The sequence below is a fragment of the Hippocampus zosterae genome, chromosome 5, assembly GCF_025434085.1.
Source record: "Hippocampus zosterae strain Florida chromosome 5, ASM2543408v3, whole genome shotgun sequence".
Lineage (NCBI taxonomy): Eukaryota > Metazoa > Chordata > Actinopteri > Syngnathiformes > Syngnathidae > Hippocampus > Hippocampus zosterae.
In genome coordinates, this window is record NC_067455.1 from 1,149,583 (window position 1) to 1,170,846 (window position 21,264).

At 48.7% G+C, this 21,264-nt stretch overlaps 3 protein-coding genes across 4 annotated transcripts in view; 1 reads left to right on the plus strand and 2 right to left on the minus strand.

The window, feature by feature from the left end:
- Nucleotides 1-21,264, minus strand: part of LOC127601005 (upstream stimulatory factor 2-like) — a 231,061-nt gene that overhangs the window by 96,077 nt on the left and 113,720 nt on the right. The gene's annotated exons all lie outside the window — the stretch shown is intronic.
- Nucleotides 4,895-6,034, plus strand: LOC127601007 (free fatty acid receptor 2-like). Its single transcript, XM_052065978.1, has one exon. The coding sequence runs from the start codon at nucleotides 4,980-4,982 to the stop codon at nucleotides 6,030-6,032; it is 1,053 nt and encodes a 350-aa protein (XP_051921938.1). The 5' UTR covers nucleotides 4,895-4,979; the 3' UTR covers nucleotides 6,033-6,034.
- Nucleotides 13,380-21,264, minus strand: part of LOC127601013 (igLON family member 5-like) — an 80,516-nt gene continuing 72,631 nt past the window's right edge. The window contains exons 5-8 of the mRNA XM_052065984.1: nucleotides 17,939-18,070; nucleotides 17,729-17,849; nucleotides 16,118-16,269; nucleotides 13,380-13,681 (exon numbers count right to left, since the gene is read on the minus strand). Of these exons, the coding sequence (XP_051921944.1) occupies nucleotides 13,590-13,681; nucleotides 16,118-16,269; nucleotides 17,729-17,849; nucleotides 17,939-18,070 (497 nt within the window). The 3' untranslated portion in view covers nucleotides 13,380-13,589. The remainder of the gene's footprint in view (nucleotides 13,682-16,117; nucleotides 16,270-17,728; nucleotides 17,850-17,938; nucleotides 18,071-21,264) is intronic.

Genomic DNA, 21,264 nt, shown 5'->3' on the forward strand with positions numbered 1-21,264 from the left:
GGACGGCTCGTCGCCATCTGTGCAACATCAAAGTAACTCCGCCCCCCCCCCCCCCCAAAAAAATCATTGCCAATCATAACATAAATTAAATCGACAGGCTTGTTGGCGAAGGTGAACGCTTGCCTTTTGGGAATACTGAACAAGAAAGTGTCATCATCTTACACACACACACACACACACACACAAAAGACAAAAGGCTTATTTGCGTATTTGTCTGGCGTCCACGCATTTTGCCTCAAAAACATTTCGGATAGAGATGCACCCGCTGCTTTGAATTCAATTACAAAAGGAAGGACCCCCCCCCCCCCCCCCCACCTTATGTAAGCTCACCTCGAGACGCGGACATCAAAAGGAAGCGTTGTTTGTTTCAAGCAGAGCAGAAGGAAGAATGATCGTCGACAAATGAAAGCAAAACGCGCCTCCTGAAAATGTCAAGTGTCAGTGTGGGACAAATAAAAGGATATCTTAGACACAGTCCTTCTTTCATGTTATGACCAGCGCCAAAGCAAGACTGCGTTCCGAAAAGTGTCTTTCTGGACTACACGACTTTTTTTTGGTTGTTTTTTTTGGGAAAAACGGTGAACAATGAGTATCAGTGCCTCCACCAGGACTGGCCTGCAACATTGTGGATGACTTTTGTGGCAAACACCCTCCACGATCAGGTTGGAAAGCTCAAGTACAGTGAAACTCCTCTACAATGAAATCTACATGGGCGAAAATACCCCCCCCCCCGAGTGTGAAAAATCTTCATGCATTAACACCATTCCCATTCTCCTGCCCCCCCCAATACAAAAAAACCCCTTGTTGTGTTATACAAAATCATTTTCTCTGCTCTTGCGTCGCGACGAGATTCACTACAACAAAGTCTAATCCAACAGCGACCTCTACTGCTTGGTTCGGAAACGGCAACAGCAACCACCACACTGGTTGACACATGCGCAGTCGTCCAGGAAGTATTTGTTCTTGTTCGTTTCAGACGCAATGAGAAGCGTGATCGTTATCAGGCTTCTGTAGAGCCTGCCGATTGATAGGGGCCTTGGAGGGGCCGGAGTTGGACACCCCTGCTTTAAACCAATCCCGGAAGCACAAAGCCGCAACACTGCAAGTGTGCTTTCGAGTGCTGATGTGACCAAAGGCACTTCCCGGCATCACCCGCCGGTCCAATCGTGAGTCAAACGGCAGCCGGCCAGAGAATTCTGCAATTTTAGGGGGGGGGGGGGCACCATTTAGGAGCAGTCAACTGCACGAGATGATCCGTCTCTTGGAAAGACCTTCAATCGCAAGGCCGCAATCCGGGACTCGGCCAATTGCGGAGACGGAGATTGAAGAGCGCCCCCGGGAGTGGAATCTGGGACGCGTGGAAGGTGGGAAATAAAACGGGCCTCTGGGGGGTTGAAACACGGGGCCGGCGGGCAAACCCGACCCCCGAGTCGAAGCCACGCCCGTCCCCGAGCGCTCAACCACCTCTCTCGCCCGCACTCCTCTACAACTTCTATAACGACAGCAGAACAAACACTTGAGCGCGGACGAAAAGTACATGCGGGCATCACAGGCTGGACTTTGGCCTTCGGGAGTCTTTCAGCTGTCAAACATAATCCACCTTTGAATGGAACCTCGTTGTACGATACGAGTCCGCAAACAACAGGCTGCTGTTTGATTAGCCCGAGCGCGCCGTATGTTGGCGTGGCCGCGGGTCATCTCCCGTGCCAAAGGCTCTTTTTACCCCCCCCCCCCCCCTTCCCAACCGCGCTCTAACCACACGACGCATCCACGTGGAAGCGCCGATAACCGAATATGATTTAATAACCCGCATCAGGCCGTCTGAGCCCCTCAGCCCCGTTGCCGGGGAGACGCTGTTTGGCGAGCAGATAAATTGCAGCACTGCGATAAGTGCCGCTACCCGCGCGCCGCGTGTTCGGGAGCGCCGGGTAAATAAAGTGCAAATCGGCGGCCAGAGAAAGAGAGAGAGAGAGAGAGATCCAATAAAGCAAGCTGAGCAAGCACGGCGGCGTGGGGGCCGGGCCAGGACCGCGACAAAGCCCGTGAAGTGCTTCTGGAACAGGAAGTGAAAAGTGATGGAACCATCATGACTTTCTGCAATTTGGGGGATCGCGTGCGCTTGGTTGGATGCCAGGTAAGGATCAGCACTCTTTTTTTTGGGGGGGTGTTTTGAGCTCGACCAGTGGCGAGAGTGAAAAAAATTTGGATGGTTTGGACTGTCATTTACTGTTGTTGTCGCAGCTGTCCAAACATTTTTTTTCCTTCTTCTCAAAGCGAAATCAACATTTGGGTTGATTTTGGGATTGAAAATTTGCAAACAAAAAAAAGAATTCAGAATTTGCAGGATTCAGAATTTAATATTCGGTTCAGGTCATCTGTCTGCATTTGTACCATTATTTGCGTTTTTGGTTTCTGAATTTGCTTTTGAAAAATTTGTCTTACTTTTTTATTATTTATTAATAAATATTAATTATATTTATATATATTTTATTATATATATATAATCGATTTATATATAATAAATATTAATAATAAATAAATAAATATTTATTTATTTTTTCTCTTTCTCCTTTCTTCTTTCTACATACATTCTTGCTGCTGGAGGCTGTAAATTTCCCCATTGTGGGACGAATAAAGGATATCTTATCTTATCTTATCTTATTTATCTTATTATTATTTCTTTTTTTTTTTTACAGTGATAAGTTAAGAGTATTTCTCGAGCACTTTCAAACAGCCATGGCTGCATACAAAGTGCTGTACATGGAACGATTTAACATACACAATAAACAGTAAGACAAATCGGTAATAATAATAATAATAATAATCGGTAGAAAGCACCAAGCAGTAAAATCAAGACCAAATCTATGAAAAACAAATGTTTTTATCATGCCATATCAATCGGATTCATGAATAAAAATCATTTTTCGACCCCCAAAAAAAGTTCCAACCACACTGTTGGAATTGTGAATTATGATGCAAAGCGTCTCGGCGTAGTTTGACAATTTGATCGTCGAAGGAAATGTCATCGTTTGAGCATGATTTGCTCTTCACAATTGGCGGTTTTGATCGAAACCCTCGACTACTTATGTGACTCACTCGTATCGCTCGAGAGAAAGGCCTCGAGACAAAAACAGAACGCGAATAGATCGAAAACATACTTTGATGTGAATTCAAAACAAATAAGTGACTCGACTATGAGCCAGATCGATAGATGGACACTTCACACTGCGAAGGGAAATTAAATATCGAGTCTTGGACTTGGGTGGTCAATCCAATTACTTTGTGTTTGCTAACGTGATGTTTTTCCTCAAAGAACATGGCCTTCGATCAAGTGGAATCCATTTAATTAGGCTGAGTGATTTATTGATGGGAAATGGAGGAGGCCGGACGGTTATTTAAAAAAAAAAAAAAAAGGAACGTGCCCAACGGTTTGTTTATTGGTGGGCGCAGAATGACTTGCGAGCGCACACATTGTCCGTGACGTCACGGACAATCGCCGGGCCGTGGTGGCTCATCACGTGAAAGTGTTTGTCTGTCTCTTACCAGAACGCAAGCGGCCAGTTAATAAAGAAGACGGACGGCGCTCCGTCGTGTTTGTCGGGAAGTCGGCTTTACGCACTCACGTGTGGTCCGAAAACACGCCGACGGAAGTCAACAAAGAACAGCTTACACCAAACTCGGACGATAGTCAAATCATTCTTTGTCGACTCTCTCTCGACTCTCTGAATTAAAATAGGTCCATCCCAAATATACGATCTTTTTCAAAAACGTACCAGAATAAAGTGTAATTGCACATCCACTACAGCGGGGGCAGATTTCAAAAAGCCTTCAAAGAGCTTAATCACGGGTATAGGGGAAAAGCATTTACACGCTTTTGTTGACAGCTTATTTCATTTGCATGCGGCATAACAGCCAAATGCCGCTTCACCTTGTTTGCGTTGAAATCTGGGTGTCACGTTGCGGCGGGGGTGGTGGTGGTGGACCCCGAAAAGCAGGCAAGAGCTGGGTGAACTTTCATTCATTCATTCATCTTCCGAGCCGCTTGATCCTCACTAGGGTCGCGGGGGGGTGCTGGAGCCTATCCCAGCTGTCTTCGGGCAGCAGGCGGGGGACACCCTGAATCGGTTGCCAGACAATCACAGAGCACACAGAATCGAACAACCATTCGCACTCACACTCACACCTAGGGACAATTTAGAGCGTCCAATCAGCCTGCCATGCATGTTTTTGGAATGTGGGAGGAAACCGGAGCACCCGGAGAAAACCTACGCAGGCCCGGGGAGAACATGCAAACTCCACACAGGGAGGCCGGAGCTGGAATCGAACCCGGTACCTCTGCACTGTGAAGCCCACGTGCTAACCACTGGACTACCGGGCCGCCTCCGGGTGAACTTGACAACTTCTATTAAAAATACTGAGGAAACAAAATCCAGAACACACAAAGTCTGGAAAACAAAACAAATCCAAAGTAGCAAACGAAACCACGGCGTAAGCAAAAAACAACAAAAAAAACGACGTGATAAACACAAACCAACGGAACCCGTGACAGCAACTAACAATGACCCGCCGGGCTGGGAGTCCTTTGAAAGCACTGATGACCTGATGACCAACAGGTGTGCAGCTGCAGGGAGAGCCCTACAGTGCCCCCTGTTGGTCACAAACAGAATCACGACACTGGGCTCCACAAATTGACCCGAGTCTGCTAAGTACAAAAACCTCGCCTGCTTTATATTCCATCAGCATTTCTTGAATGTCATCAGGACCCAAGTCATTGATTTAGACCATTAGCAGCATTTTTAAAATCGGATCAGCTCAGAATTCTGAGATCTGAAGAGATCTTAAGATACTCTCGCTACCAGTCATCTCTTTTCTATTCCTTCCCAGGAAGGAGGAGCTAATCGCGGGGCTCCGTAGCAGGAAGCAGACGCCGCCGCCGCCGCCGCCGTCTCGCCAGACCCCTACCGAGCCGCCGTCGCAACATGGCAGGTCCGATGTCCGGGAAGGAGCCGTCCACGCACGAGTGCGGCGCGGAGCTGTGCCTGTCGGTCTACGTCGTCACCTTCGTGCTGGGCTTCCCGGCCAACGCGCTGGCCTTCTACACCTTCTGCGGCAAAGTCCGGCACAAGGCCACGCCCATCGACATCCTGCTCCTCAACCTGACCGTCTCGGATCTGCTCTTCCTGCTCTTCCTGCCCTTCAAGATGCGGGAGGCCATGACCGACATGATGTGGGAGATGCCCTACGAGCTGTGCCCGCTGTCGGGCTTCATCTTCTACATGACCATCTACAGCAGCACCTTCTTCCTGACCGCCGTTAGCGTGGAGCGCTACCTGGGAGTGGCCTTCCCCATCCGGCACAGCCTGAAACGCCGGCCGCTCTACGCCGTCGCCGCCAGCGTCTTCTTCTGGATCTTCTCCATCAGCCACCTCAGCATCGTCTTCATCATGCCTTTCATCGGGACGCCCCAAGAGCCCGTCAACGCCACGGCGGCGGCCAACGTCAGCGCGCCGGCTCGCCGCGGGTCTCCCGAGGAGGTTTGCTACGACGACTTCTCGGAGGCCCAGCTGAAGGTGCTCCTGCCGGTGCGTCTGGAGCTGTGCCTGGTTCTCTTCTGCATCCCCTTCCTCATCTGCAGCTTCTGCTACATCAACTTCATCCGGATCCTGTCGCGGCTGCAGCACATCGACCGGCGGAGGCGTCTGAGGGCCATCGGCATGGCGCTGGGCACGCTGCTGGTTTTCGCCGGCTGCTTCGGGCCCTACAACGCGTCCCACGTGGTGGGTTTCCTCACCTGGCGGAACCCCGACTGGCGGGATAAGGCCCTGCTGTGCAGCACCTTCAACGCCTGCCTGGACCCGCTCATCTTTTACTTTTCGTCGTCTGCCGTGCGGGGCACCGTGGCCCACGTGATGAAGGGGGCGAGGGATCGCCTGAGCGGGTGCCCGTCCGGCCGTTGCCCGCGGAGGGTCCCCGAGCGGGGAGGCGGGGACGATAAGGAGGGCAAACGGGAACAGAACAACGCCGCTACCTAGCGTCCGGCCGGCAGGAAATTGGCGTCACGTTTATGTCCACCCGTGTTGTGTCGCTTCCCCGAAGAACCGCCGCCTGTCAGGATGACCGAAGCGACTCGATTTTGTCGCATTTGAATGAGGTCGCCCAACATGGACTTCCAATAAAATGAAGAGCAAAGGACGTTGAAGGCGTTTCAGGGTTCGCTTTGCTTTTGGATGAGGTCGGGGTCGGGTTTTCGGTCACCCTGGGATTCCCAGCCTGGGAACGAGTCCAGGTTGGGTTTGGGGCGATGGCCGATTGTAGGCGAGCATGGAAATCGATGCGAGCTTCGAGAAAGGGCGCCGATTGGCTCCACGCTTCTTCGTTGGGCCCTGGGCAACATCTTCAAAGCCCTCAGAGTCCCAACCAAACGACAAACGGATAGAGTTGGACGGGGAATTTGATTGGCGGTTGCTTAGTTAGTTCGTTAGCTCATCGAGGGTTAACGAGACAGATAGTCGTCTCGTCCCGTCAGGGCAATTCCATTTTGCCGACAGGGAATTGAGAGCGCCGCGGCTTAACGACGGGACCGCCGGCGAATCGGATTGCGATCGGGCTGAAGAAACGGATTCGAACTCGGACGGATTCGGCCTCGCGTGATGTTCAGGTCGAGTTTTTCCACAGGATCCGGTTTTGGAAAGGCTTGCGGGTGGTTGCGCTAGGCTAGGCTAAGCTAGCCCCGCAGAAGAACACCGGTCACGTCGCGGCCATCCGATCCAATGCGTTTCATTTTGGACATTTGCGTTGGACGGAGCTTGTCGCTGCCCACGGGGGGGGGGGGGGAGCAAAGACTGGACGCCAACATGCACGCGCTTGGGACAATTAAAAATGGTGAAACGCTGACTCATGGCCGCTCGTCATTCTTGTTTTTATCATCACGACTATTAAGTCTTATCTGCGTGGCCTAATTTCTTTTTTTCCAAATCAGAGCGTCACCACAACGCGGCCAGCACTTTGTGTGTGTGTGTGTGTGTGTGTATGTGTGTGTGTGTGTGTGTGTGTGTGTGTGTGTGTGTGTGTGTGAGAGACCGAGTACACAAAGCGATAAAGTGAATGGGCCCAATTTGCCGTCAACAAAAAGGCAAAGCAGAAAGAGGCCATTTTGTTTACACGACTGACAACGTTTACGCTATTAAGCGCGCAACATTGCCCCCCCCCCCCCCCCAACCCCCCCAGCGAGTACGAAGGGATTTGAGCGGCAAAGTTGTCACCCTAAAACATTTTTACGGTTTTGTTGTCACACCGCAGAAGAAGTCGGGCCCATAAACGGGACATCCTTTTAAAAGCCCACTTGCGCCACAAAGCATCCATCAGAGCGGGCGTCGCCGGCGTCATTCCTCACCGGCGCAACGCAAAGTGCATCTTGGAAAGGGACCGCTACGGCAATTACCTCCACTTCACCGGCGTGCTTTTTCCCTCCCGACACGAGGCAAGCAGCGACTCGGATTTATGCTGAGGGGCCCGACCGCTCTTTGTCCGCCTCGACGCGATCCAACGCCGCAGATAAGCGGCTAACAACGCTAACTGTCAAACAGCAAAAATGACCAAAGCGAAACGCAGAGATAGCATCGCCGTCCCTAGCGGAGTCGCCAGAATCGTTTTGCGAGTTGCCAGAACGCGTTGCGTGCGGCTCAGAGGAAACGCCCACGTGCGATCCTTTCTTGAGGTTAAGCGCTTCCATGGTTTGTTTGTTATTGTTGCTAGTTAGTAGTTTAGCTAGTTGCTCGTTTGGTTTCGCCTCGTGACCCGCTAAGTCCTGCCCAGGAGCAGCCCACGCGTCCGGGACGGCCGCTTCCTGACGGGCATCCTGGAACTGGATCTTTTTGGACCGTATCGGCTCGGGACGGACGCGAGAACCGTCCCGCGCCAAGCGCGACCGTCAAGCATTAGCCTAGCGCCTGTTATCTACGCCATCAATCCTCCGCTAGTGTTGTTTTTTTTTGTCGTTAAATGTCATAAAAAGTCTGCCGTCAGTTCTCCGCGCCGACAAGCGACATTTAGACGCCGCTTGATTGACGAGGAAAATGGCGGGAGTGGGCCGCAGACTCGCAAGTGCTGGAGTAATGGGACTCCGAGATGAGAGGTGGGCGACATAATGACGGCGGGTGGGGGTGGGGGGGGGGGGGGGCGGATACGTAGCGCACGGCAACGCGGCTCCCTCGTGTTCTCTGTCAGAGAGCAGCCAGACAAAGAGAGCGAGAGAGACGAGACGAGACGCCATCTGCGGCTGTCAAAGCAACGCTCATTACATATTCGCCGCTAATTGGAGTTGTTTGACTTCATCTGATTACACACGCCGTACCGCTGCCACGGAAGCCGTCGGCGGCGGCGCACTTTACGGGGATCGCTAAGTCATGCGCCGCCATTAGCGGCAAACGTTCAACGAGGGGAACTGAACGAATGGAAAGAGCGCAACTTTCAACAGCGGGAAACTTGAACGGATGTGTAAAATGACGACACGTGCAGCTTGCCTTCACTCTTGGGTGTCAAATCCGAGGCCCCGGGGGCCAGACGCGGACCGCCACCTCATTTCTTACGGCCCGCCAAATCAAAATCGTGCGCCTCAACTCGCTAAAATCCGCACCCAAACTTCCAATTGTCATGCGTAATAAACAACCCGCAGAGCCTTTTTACACTCCCTTGAACAGTAAGCGAACTATTCCCGTGGACCGCGATCAAAACTATTCTACTCCATTGATTTGTTAGAGTCGTGACCGAAAGAACGAGATCCCGGATACAAGCGGCCGAAATGAGTTTTCTCCGCAGGGTGTCCGGGCTCTCCCTTAGAGATAAGGTGAGAAGCTCGGTCATCCGGGAGGGGCTCCGAGTCGAGCCGCTTCTCCTCCACATCGAGAGAGCCAAATGAGGTGGCTTGGGCATCTGATTCGGATGACTCCTGAACGCCTCCCTGGTGAGGTGTTCCAGGCATGTCCCACCGGGAGGAGACCCCGAGGAAGACCCAGGACACGCTGGAGAGACTATGTCACCCAGCTGGCCTGGGAACGCCTCGGGATCCCCCGGGGAGAGCTGGAAGAAGTAGCTAGGGAGAGGGAAGTCTGGGCTTCCCTGCCAAAGCTGTTGCCCCCGCGACCCGGCCCCGGATAAGCGGTAGAAGATGGATGGATGGATGGATGATTTGTTAGGAACAATGCGACAAGGCGATGGAAGCGTTTTGTGGATTCCCCATCGGAAGACGCGTCCCTCCTTCGACTCGAATGCCGTTCACGGGCTTTTCGCAGCAGAGCTTCCCCACGCGTCGGACGGAGGGAGACGTCGAAAACAGACGTCAGCCATCTTGAATTCCAACGTGCCGTTGACCCGCGTGGTGCCATTCTATCCTATCGAGCCGAGTGTGTACTAATGCGCTCATTAGCGGCGGTAATGGCGGAGCGGGGGCCTTAATAGACTCATAACATTGACGGCGCCCGTGAGGAATGAACGAGCCTGAAGATATTTGGTAAACATTGGACGATTAGGCTAATGTACGGCCTTCTTAGGACGAGTGCCGCAGCCCATCGCTCATAAATAAAACAATGGCACTTTTGCTAATGCGCGACTTCCAGGAAGGAAAATGAATCATCTGTCGATCAGTGAGAGAGAGGGCGGGGGTGGGGGCGCGGGGGGGGGGGGGGGGGGGGAGAGCATCATGAGACCAAAATAGCTGTTAAAAAAATAAATAATGAAAGCAAAAGAAATTAATTTTTCTGTCTGCTGTTTGGGCAGCGCGCATGCGTTCCACCAGCGACCAATCGATGCACAATTAGGACCTCGTATCAGGTGTGATGAATTGCGCTCTCTCATTTTAGCAGCGCAATCGCAGGCACGTCATCAATCGGCCGCGCGGTGGCGGCGGCCGCGTTCCCGAAAGCCATTCGCTCAGAGATATTGATTAAGAGCTTGCGCGTGTGGCCGGATGAAAGCTCCATTCGATGCGCTGTAATTATTCCACTACTTTGCGGAAACAATTCCAAGAAATCCTCGAGAAAAAAAAATTACAAGTCGATAAACATGAAACGAAATTCATTTTCAAGCTGCGGAAAACAAACACAAAGCGCCTCTGAATTCAATTAAAAAAAAGGAGCCGGCAACATCAACGCTTCCTCATCGGCGTAACGCGCCGCAAACGTCTCATTAGCGTTGGCCCGCTCGCCATTTTGGAGCCGAGTTATTTCTACGCGCAAAAATAGGCCACGTTGTGTTGATTATTCATACGAGACGCGTGGCGCAAATACACGGCGCCGCATCCTCGCGTCCCGCCACTTCCAAAGTCCTCGGGAGGGAGGCCAGAAGGCTCAATTTGCGGAAGCGTGAGACGTCTCACTCTGTTCCCTTCAAACTTGGGTACCGCTACTTCATTTGATTGGCAGAAACGGTCCAGTACAGGATGTCACCCCATTCTCGTCTATGCGTGTGTGTGTGTGTGTGTATATATATATACATATATATATGTATATATATACACAGTATATATTTAAAAAAATATACTGTATATATCTAAAAAAAATATATACCTATATCTATATATATAGGTATATATATCTAAAAAAAATATATACCTATGTATATATAGGTACATATATATATTTAAAAGAAATATATATACTGTATATATTTTTTTAAATAAATAAATTAGAAAAAAATATATATATGTGTATATACAGTATACATTTTAACATTTTTATATATACCTGTATATATACAAATATATGTATATATAAAAATATATATATATATATACACAATATATATTAAAAATATACTGTATTTATCTAAAAAAATATATATACCTATATATATAAAGGTATATATATATCTAAAAAAATATATACCTATATATATATATATAGGTATATATATATATTTAAAAGAAATATATATACTATATATATTTTTTTTAAATAAATAAATACATTAGAAAAATATATATATATATGTGTATATACAGTATATATTTTAACATTTTTATATATACCTGTATATATATATATATATATATATATATTTTTTTTTAAAGAATCTAAGTTTTTGTTGACCGTTATTACCTTGGACCGTGGTTGATGCAAGCCTGCCCACGAGAACGCACGACTGCCCGGAAGGTTGGACCGTGACAAGCTGAAGGCGAGTCCATAAAACCAGTCTGGGATGGGCCCATGAATGCCCCCCCCTATGACTGGATCAGGACTTTCCGGGGAGGGGGTGGGGGGGACCACTCCGATGATGAGACCGGCTCATGCAAGAATGAGAACAGAATATTGTCATCATGTCTTGGGGGGGGGGGGGGGGGGGGGAATGGCCACCGTCACCCACAACCCCCCCACTTGCCATACAATGCGACCCATGACAAAGGCAACAACTTTTAATATCTTTTTTTTTTTCTCGTCGTCAAAATCCATCCATACAACGTACATTAACGTGCTTTTTTTTCCATTCTTCCCCCTCGTCCCCACCGCACATTGAGATTTTTTTTTTCTTTTTGTGTGCATTTCTTTTTCCAAAGTTTTTTTTTTTCCCTCCCATCATCAAGGACACGTTACACAGACACAAATGTCGCGTGATTTAGAAAAATAAATGAAATCAAATAAAAATCAGCGAGCTGGCAAAATGGTCCTTTTTTTTTTTTTTTTTTTTTTTAAACTCGATTTGTGTGTGGTTTCGAATCAACATGCACAAATGGGAGAATGTCAACGTTTTCAGCACGTCTTCCACCAACTTCACAGCATACAGTCAATACGACAACTGATGGGTCACGTTTTTTTCGGGGGGGAGGTTATTGCTGCTCGGACACAATGAATACACACTTGCTGCAGTACTCTGGAGAGCCTCGTCTCTCTCTCTCCTTTTTTTTTCTTTTTTTTTTCTCCATCCCTGCTAATTGAGCTTCACCCAGCAGACAACAGCACGCGGACGGCAAATGACGACCTGGTTTATGACCCCGTTGACAAAAGATGCTCAGACAAGTGGACACGCACGCTGCAAATGATGGAGTGAAGTTTTAAAAAGCTTGTCATGGCAAAGTAGGAAAACTTTTTTTTTTCTGTGTGTGTGTGTGTGTGTGAGAGAGAAAGAGAAAGCGAGACAGACATCTCAAAGTATAAAAAAAACTCCCCCACCTAATTTCCCATCCACCCCCCCAGGATTCATTATCAACACCATTTTTTTTTGTCTTCTTCTGACGTGGAATTACTATTGATAAGTATTCAAATACATATTAACATCATCAGCATTGGTAGTAGTAGCAACACAATGAAGAAAAGATGAAACGGACACAAGCGGTGGTGTGTGTGTGTGTGTGTGTGTGTGTGGTGGTGGTGGGGGGGTGATGAATGGCGTCACAACAGGGCTAACATGCTATCAACAAGCAACAAAGCCGTGGGGGCAGGCAGTCAAGTGTCTCCCCCCCCCCCCCCCCCCGCCCCCGCCGCACCTTTACTGCATTTATTTACACTGGTGGCGTGGATTATGGATGGAGAGATACGGGTTTGGGGGTGGGGGGGGCGGGGGGGGTGGCTTGAAAAGGGCATCCAAGATGTCCACTGGTGGCCGCCGCCAACCCCCAATTACTTCTTTTGATTTTTGTGCACATTTTGACATCATTCATTGCAGGTTTAACTGCTGCACGGTTGGAAATGGGGGCGAGGCTGGGCGGTGGTGGTGGTGGGGCATCGTCAGTCCCAGCGTTCTGGACATACTGCAAATCCGCTCGGTTGTGCTCGCAAGTTTGCATCCACTCATTTGGGCTCTTTCGTGATGTGATGATTTGATCGAGCGGCACTAAAACGGCGGCAAAGGAACAACATTTGGGGGGGGGGTCGACGACAGTTTGCGCGTTGATTGATCAAAAATCGGAACAATGGGAAATTCGACTCATATTTCGCCGCAACACTCTCGAAGAAGGTAGGCGGTGATTTGCTTTTCTTGTCTCAACGTGATCGGTCACGTTAGGGGTCGTGATGACGACCGCTCCTCTCTTCCTACGCTTGTAAATCGAGGCGTTTCTGTTCCTCTTTTCCTTGTCCCCCCCCCCCCCCCCCCCCCTGCCGAGTACTGCTCGATTGATCCAATGATTTGATTGTAATGTTCTTAAAAAAAAAAAAAAAAAAAAAAGCTCAATCTGATGAGCACATCAATGAAAGCCCCAAATGACTGGACGCCAAGCCAATCACGTGGATACGCGTGTGCGTCGCGTCGCTTTCAACAGGTCACGTGACCATCGACGCATCCGCCGAAAGACCACGGCGTGGCTTTGATGATTCACTTTTCCATAAGGCAGACTTTGCAGGCTAGTCAACAGATGATGAGAGCGCTGGGTGTGTGGTTTGTAGAAGGGGGGCGGGGCCTGGTGGGTGGGGGCGGAGTTAGTGTCTCCAGTCTGATGCGATGACTCAATGCATATACTTTTTGTTCACAGTGATGGGTTCGTTAATTAAAGAATTCCTTTCAGTCGAGGGGCGAGGGAAGGGGGTGGGTGGGAGGGGGGGGGGGTCTGTCGTCGGAGGGTCTTGCTTCTATTCCGTTTCCAGGGGGCGGTTTGCGATTGTTTACACCTTAAGCAGGACGGCGGCGGAGAGGGAGATCCAAACGCTGAAGCCCGATCGGAGACCGCTCGCTCGACCCTGGATGGCGCCCGGTCCTTGTCAAGTCCAACAAAGCAAAGAGAGAAAAGATGCGTAAATCTCACGCCCGCTCCAAAAAGAAAAGAGATTTTGTCGGACATTGTATGCACATGCAGTGAGCTCTGGAGTATTATGACCCATCCGTAGCGTGCAAGATGCGCTTTATGAGACAGAATCCGTGAGAGGAGTCATCATTTTGATTTCAACGCCTGACATGTTTATTTTCATTGTCCACTGCGGTGGTCAACATGAATAACTGGTCAGAGTAGCTGCAGGTGCAATTTACGATTGCTCCTCGAGTCATTTCGTGACATGCAACCTATGTGCGATGTACGCATACAAACCCCCCCCCCCCCCCCCCAAAAAAAACCCGACGATGACAGATAATCCATGCCCGGCCCACGCACACTTGCTACACACCACATGTAATGCGATCGGCTCCTCTAGCCAATTATTAACGATAACCGCCACACCTCGCACACTCAACCAAAACCAGCAGAAATAATTCCCAATTTTCAAAAAGTCCACGTTCCCCCGCAACGAGCGCCTTCCGAGTGTGCCGCGGGAGGCGTAGCCGTGTCTAATTGGAGCGTCTCATCACACTTGCAACGGATGCTAATTAACCTCCTTGATTCCCGTCATGTGCCCGTCAAGCAAGCTCGCGGGCCATGCGGATGGACCACCGAGATAAAGGGAGTCGCTAATGCCAGTATGTGTGTGTGTCTGTGTGTGTGTGTGTGTGTGTATATATATATATATATACAGTATATATTAAACAACATATATACTGTATATATATAAAAAAAATATATAGCTGTGTATATATATATATATATATATTTAAAAATATATACTGTATATAAATATATATACATATATCTGTATATTAAAAATATATACAGGATAGATATATATATATATATATATATATATATATATACACACAGTATATATTAAAAAAATATATACTGTATATATATATATAAAATAAATATATATATATATATACACTGTATATATATATATAAATATATACTGTGTGTGTATATATATATAAATATATATACATATATCTGTATATTAAAAAATATATACAGTATATATTTTTTTAAATAAATAAACACATAAATAAATAAAAATATATAAAATATATATACATATATCTATATATTAAAAAAAATATACAGTATATATATATATATATATATATATATATATATATATTTTTTAAATATGTATATATATATATATATGAAAGGCGGCCCGGTAGTCCAGTGGTTAGCACGTGGGCTTCACAGTGCAGAGGTACCGGGTTCGATTCCAGCTCCGGCCTCCCTGTGTGGAGTTTGCATGTTCTCCCCGGGTTCTGCGTGGGTTTTCTCCGGGTGCTCCGGTTTCCTCCCACATTCCAAAAACATGCGAGGCAGGCTGATCGGACACTCTAAATTGTCCCTAGGTGTGAGTGTGGGTGTGCATGGTTGTTTGTCTCTGTGTGCCCTGCGATTGGCTGGCAACCGATTCAGGGTGTCCCCCGCCTACTGCCCGGAGACAGCTGGGATAGGCTCCAGCACCCCCCCGTGACCCTTGTGAGGATCAAGCGATTCGGAAGATGAATGAATGAATATATATATATGTATATACAGTATATATTTTTAAAAAATTATATATACCTGTATATATACAGGTATATGTATATATAAGGCTTCAAATGAAGAAGACGGCGGCAGAATAGCAGTTTCCCCCGACACTTTATTTGTACCTGTGATGGCTTATTTAGCAGTCACGCAATTTCTGTCACTGCTTAATCAGCCACCAGGTCCGTTCATTGAAGCACATCAAGTGTCTTCCGTAATTAATTCATGCCAAACCTAGAAAACCTTAAATATTGACGCACAGTCAATCGGATACTGCTAATTGTAATCCAGATTAATAAAATACACGGGAAGAGGACTCGGAAATATAAATAAAATAATCACAAATGAGATAGTGATTGCAATATTGAGAGAAAAACGAGCTCATTTGCCCAAATTGTTCCAGCCTACTTGGCAACCCCCGTATCGGAGAGCCAAAGTGAAAACGACGCGCCTCGGGTCCCCGAGTGGGCGGCGAGCAATGACACGGAGCGATGGTTTCGGCTGTGATTTGGGGTGGCCGCACGTCTGGAATTAAAAAATGTTTGTCGCGCTCTAATGACGGCCGGAGCAGATTTGGAGGGAAAGGAAGGGGGAGGGATGACGGAGCGATCGGCCGACACGAAGGGGAAAGCGGGGGCTGCGAGATGAATGGGCCCCACGCCAAGAGTGAGTCATTGAAGGGGCACCGGCTGGGATCATGGCGGAAGAGGAAGAAAGGCGGCCGCAGATGAACAACTCGCTTACGACGAATGATGCCGAGCGGGCGGGTGGGCGGGCGAGGGGGAGTTGACGGGCGGGGGAAAGGGAGGGGAAACGTACGGAATAGCAACATGCTGGCGTTGGAGGCCCCCAGACGGTTGCTGGCGAAGCAGGTGTAGTTGCCAAAGTGCTTCTCCGTCACGTTGGTGAAGAGCAGCAGCGAGCGCGTCTTTTCGTTTTTAATCCGCAAGGTGTTGTCGCTCTCCACTGGCCTGCCGAAACCGCAAAAAAGACAACAGGGGGAAATTCAGACACCCCCCCCCGCACCACACACACACACACGTCTCATTTTTACTATGCCGTGGGGCAACACATTGAAATACTCGGAGTTGCAGTATTGCTACAGAGCCCTTATTAAGCAACATTATTAAAACAAAACAAAATAAAAAAACTTTGCATCCCGTTGCAAAGTTTGTGAGATAATGCAAAGTTTTTATTTTTTTTTTCTTTAAAAAAAAATGCTCGTTTATGGTTCTGGACTTGCGGGTCAGTTTGGCTCCTGTTTCTTTGCTTTTGCGGGCCGCATAGAATGAAGTGGCGGGCCGGATCTGTCCCCCGGGCCTTGTGTTTGACACCCGTGACTTAGATCGCTTTCACAGTAAATGAAGCTTTTACACGGGTCGCAATTTGACCCCGAAGCTGATTATTTCCTTATGGAGGGGGAAAAAAAAAACTCCACTCCGAGGTCATCTTTACTCAATGAGAAGAGTTTAATAGATTTTCCGAGAATTACTGAGCAGAAAAGTGACCCCGTGACCTTGGGCCAATTTGTGCTCAAAATGTCCTTCTCGCGTCATTGTTTCACGCCGTTGGCCATTAGGCGCAACTTTGTCATCATTAAGGTGCGAATGCTCGGCGGCGTTCGGATCCGACTCGCACCTTTTTACCTTTTACACTTTTGTACCGTTGCGGAGGAATTAATCAAGGAATTCCACAAAAGCGTGAATGGCATCGACAAGCGATCGGCTGAGTCGATTTCGAGCGCCAACTGGCTTGCGTTCCAACAAAATGAGACTTTTTTTTTGCCATTTTGAAAAAGAAAAGGGTGAATTCAATTTTTTAATAATTGATATGACATATTTAATGACCAATTGATTTCATATTTTTGTTTTATTGAACTTGAATCATTCCGTTTTCATTTAGAAAGGACAATTCAGTACGCCAGTGTTTTCCTTTTCTTGGGGAATTTTAGTCCACATTTTTTGTTTACTTTTTTTTTTCCATAAACTTTCCATCCATCCACTTGCTGATCCGCTCATCTTTGATTTTTGAAATGACAATAAGACAATAAGTTGATCATTTTTAAAACAGGATTATGATCCAAAACAATGTCCATTTACGTGTGGAAAGTAAATAACATCTTCGATTTTTTTACTTCCATTGATTAAAAATATTAATTAGTGAGCATAAGCATTCTTTTCCCGCAAATTAAAGAGCGGGGTATTCTGTAAATCGGCTTTCTTTTTAAAACCCTTCATTTAAAAAAAATGTATGTGAGTAAATGCAATGAGTGGTTTTGTGTTTATTTAATCATTTCTAATTCAATAATCCGTCCAAATTCATAAGGGAATTGTTTTTTTTTTCATTGACAGCAATTAATCGTCATTAGTTTTTAATCTCTCGCTCACACAAGCGCACGCACTTTGAGCATCGGCGCCGAACCGTTCTCACCTGTGGTCGTCGTGGTACCACTCGAAGGAGGCGGGGGGCACAGCCATGGCCTCGCAGCGCAAGATGGCGGTCTTCCCCAAGTGGGCCGGCAGGTTCTTCATGTCGGTGATAGTGGGCGGGTCTTGCGGCCCCGAAAACCCATACACAACAAAGGCGGGGATCTCAGAGTCACGCCATTGGATGACCACCGTCCAATCGGGGCGCACTCACAGTTGACGGTGACTTTGACTTTGTGCCGATCGGGCGCGGCCACGCCGTTGTGGGTGATGCACTCGTAGTCCTCGGCCTGCTGCCGCTTGATCTCCGTAATGTCCAGGAACTCGCCCTCGCTCACCAGGCCGTCTGGGGTGGGGGAGGAGAGGGGGAGGGGGGGGGGATTATTTTAACATTTTTATGGCTGACATAAAAACGTTTTCCATTGATTTTTTTGCCCAATGATGAGGTGGCTTGGGCATCTGATTCGGATGCCTCCTGAGCACCTCTCTGGTGAGGTGTTCCGGGCATGTCCCACCGGGAGGAGACCCCGAGGAAGACCCAGGACACGCTGGAGGGACTATGTCACCCAGCTGGCCTGGGAACGTCTCGGGATCCCCCGGGGAGAGCTGGAAGAAGTAGCTAGGGAGAGGGAAGTCTGGGCTTCCCTGCTAAAGCTGTTGCCCCCGCGACCCGGCCCCGGATAAGCGGTAGATGATGGATGGATGGATGGATGGATGATTTTTTTTTTCCCTGCAACGGGTGGAACTTCATTCTCAACTGACACGAAGAGCCAAGAGCTACCACGCCCATTTGAAACAGATGGCCAGGGTGGTGTACAACAGGGCCGTGGCTTAGGGCAGCGAGAGTTTTCATCGGCCGACTTGCTTGATCGCTCAAATCTCTCTTGCCATTAAAGAAGGGCGGCCGACAGAAGCCGGAGCGTTTCGCATCATCTCTGACAAGGAAATCCCGCTTCTTGAATTGTCGCCGTCAATCAGCAAAACACACGGGGCGGCCTTCTCGCTACAAACGCCCGCCAATCCACGCTAAACGGCGCTATTATTCACGTCAGAGATTATCACGCCGCCTCTAATTGAAGATTAGAGGCGGCGGGATTATTTGCGCGGCTGCCGAGCCGGAGCCCGGAGACGCGGAGCGAAGGAAGGCGAAGCCGCCTGTTGGTGCCGCCTGATAGGCTCGGCGCAGTGCCGCTTGCCGGGCGCATTAGTCACGTTGACGTGGTGCCCGTGTGTGACGATGTTGGCGACAGAAGCGGGAGGAAAGAAGGATTTGGGGCACACGGAAAGTGAAAGTTGGGAGTAGGGCCATGTGGAGAATACATAATGGGCTTTACAAGGGCATATAGGGGAGGGGGGCAGGCGCCGATAGGCCTCGGTATCCCATTCCTGACACCAAAAACGCTCTACGTAGGCTTGTACTCAACTGGTGAAATATAATGCAACTCCATAAACGCAATTGTACGAGTTCTTCAGAACGGCCACGACGCGGTCAAATCAAACTCCGATCTTCACAGACCTTTGTCGCAGACCTCTCAGGAGGTGGACTTGAAACCCAGATTTTAACCCGGAGTCCAGAATGAGTTGAAGACAACAATCCGAAGACTCGTTTGGAATGGACACATCGCATCTGCCACTCAATCGGGATTGTGGTTCTAAGCTCAGAATGAAACGAAAAGATCAGAGACAAGCCCCCGGAGCTCAGCGTCTCACTTCTGACACCAAATTCGGATGAGGTGTATCCTCAACCCAGATTTCAACCAGAGTCTTTACTGGCCACAAGTGTTTCTTGGATCTTTCAGAACAGGCGCAGCAACCCGAGCCTCCCACTTCTAACACCGTAAGTAGGAGTCGCCTCAACTCAGCTGAATCCGAGTCTGCAGAATCAAACGACCGTCCTCCGAGGTCTTCCGAGCACAGTAAAAGACGACCTTGTCACGAAGCATCCCACTTCTGATACTTTTACTCATCCGGATCGTGACGTGGCGTAATCTCCGTCCATATTTGAACCAGGGTTCAGAAAGGGTTGAAAACATATAACTGTCCTACAGATCCTCTCAAATGGACGCGATGGTAGACGGCCTCCCACTTCGGACATCTTTTGTCACTGAACTCAAATGAACTCGACTGAATTCTAATCTTCCACTTGCAATGAAAGAAGAAAATCAATATTGGGTTGGAGGCAACAATCCGACGGGACCTTTTTTTGCGGCTGCATTCTAAAGAGATGCATTTGAAACCCAGACGTGAAGCTGAAGATTACACACCAATCCTAGCTTTCCTGCAGAGCGGGGACGCAACAAGCGGGGACGCTTCTGACAGCGTGTGTCACGGATTGTGAAGGACGACCACAGAGCCTTAACTCTAATTTGAACCTGCACCTATTGGGCTGGGGGGGGGGGATAAACTTGCCACAAAGGGGGCAGCAAATGATGATGATGATGATATCTGACTGCAGCCAGCAGGCGGCGGGCACTGCTACCGTGCGGTCTAAAAATCCGAGTCCTTCGAGCACTTCTAAGCTTTGGAAAGGTAGCTTGAGTCCCGACCACCCGAAGAGGGATGAAAGTGAGCCGAGGTTTTGCGGGGCTTCGGCACGACAAGAGTGTTTTTCGAGCGCTTTGAGCCGGCAAAGATCGCTTGAGCTCTACGCAAGTCTTGTCTTTCACATTCCGGTAACAAAGCAGAGGGGAGCGGAAAAGGAGCCGAGTGTCACTGAAAGCAAGGAGCGTTTCGTATGAAGGCAACGACAAATGCGGAAATGATGCTACTCGTCCAAAATAAAAGCCTCGAAGGTAACGGCTAAGCCAAGGGGTCTCCAAGTGCGGTCCTCCAGGGGCGCCATAATAATGCGCGCTCAAGCCGAGACCCCAGCTGACCACAACAACGTCGCGTAGTCGTCCCGGCGACAAGGTTTTTCTTATCGGCAAGAAATGATGAGCGCGTTCCAAATTTGATGGCGACCCCGTGGCCACTTTGTGAAATCTGAACGCAACCAACGCTTTTACTTTGAAAATACTCTCCAATGACAAACGCCGTCTTCAATGTTGAAAGTAGCCCTTTTTGTGCAGAATATTGATGGACTCGCCTGCTCGACTTCCTTACAAGGACACTTTGCTGCTTTCCGCTCGAGCGCGCGTATTTTTCAAAAAAGGGCTTTGTTTTTTTTGGGGGGGGGGGGGGGGGTTTCGTCTGCTCTCACAAGGGCCGCCGATCTCGTCGCCGGGCCAAACGCTCATCGGCTATCAGTGACGCGCATTCGCTGTGGCGCCCGATTGTAACTGATGGCGTGTCACGCGATAAGCCGAAGAAGAAGCGACCTCCGCGACGCCGCTCGCTCGCTCGGGGATGCCGTCGACGCCCCCCTTGCGTCTGACGACAGCCGCCAGTGTCAGACCTGCTCGATTCCACGGCCGCTTCGGCGGAGCTCGGCACTTTGTCAAGCGCAATAATGTCGTTTTTCATGAACTAAAGGCCCTTTGAGGGAATAAAAGGAACAGTAAAGTCATATTAGGAGAGTGACCTAATTCACTTTTTAAATAT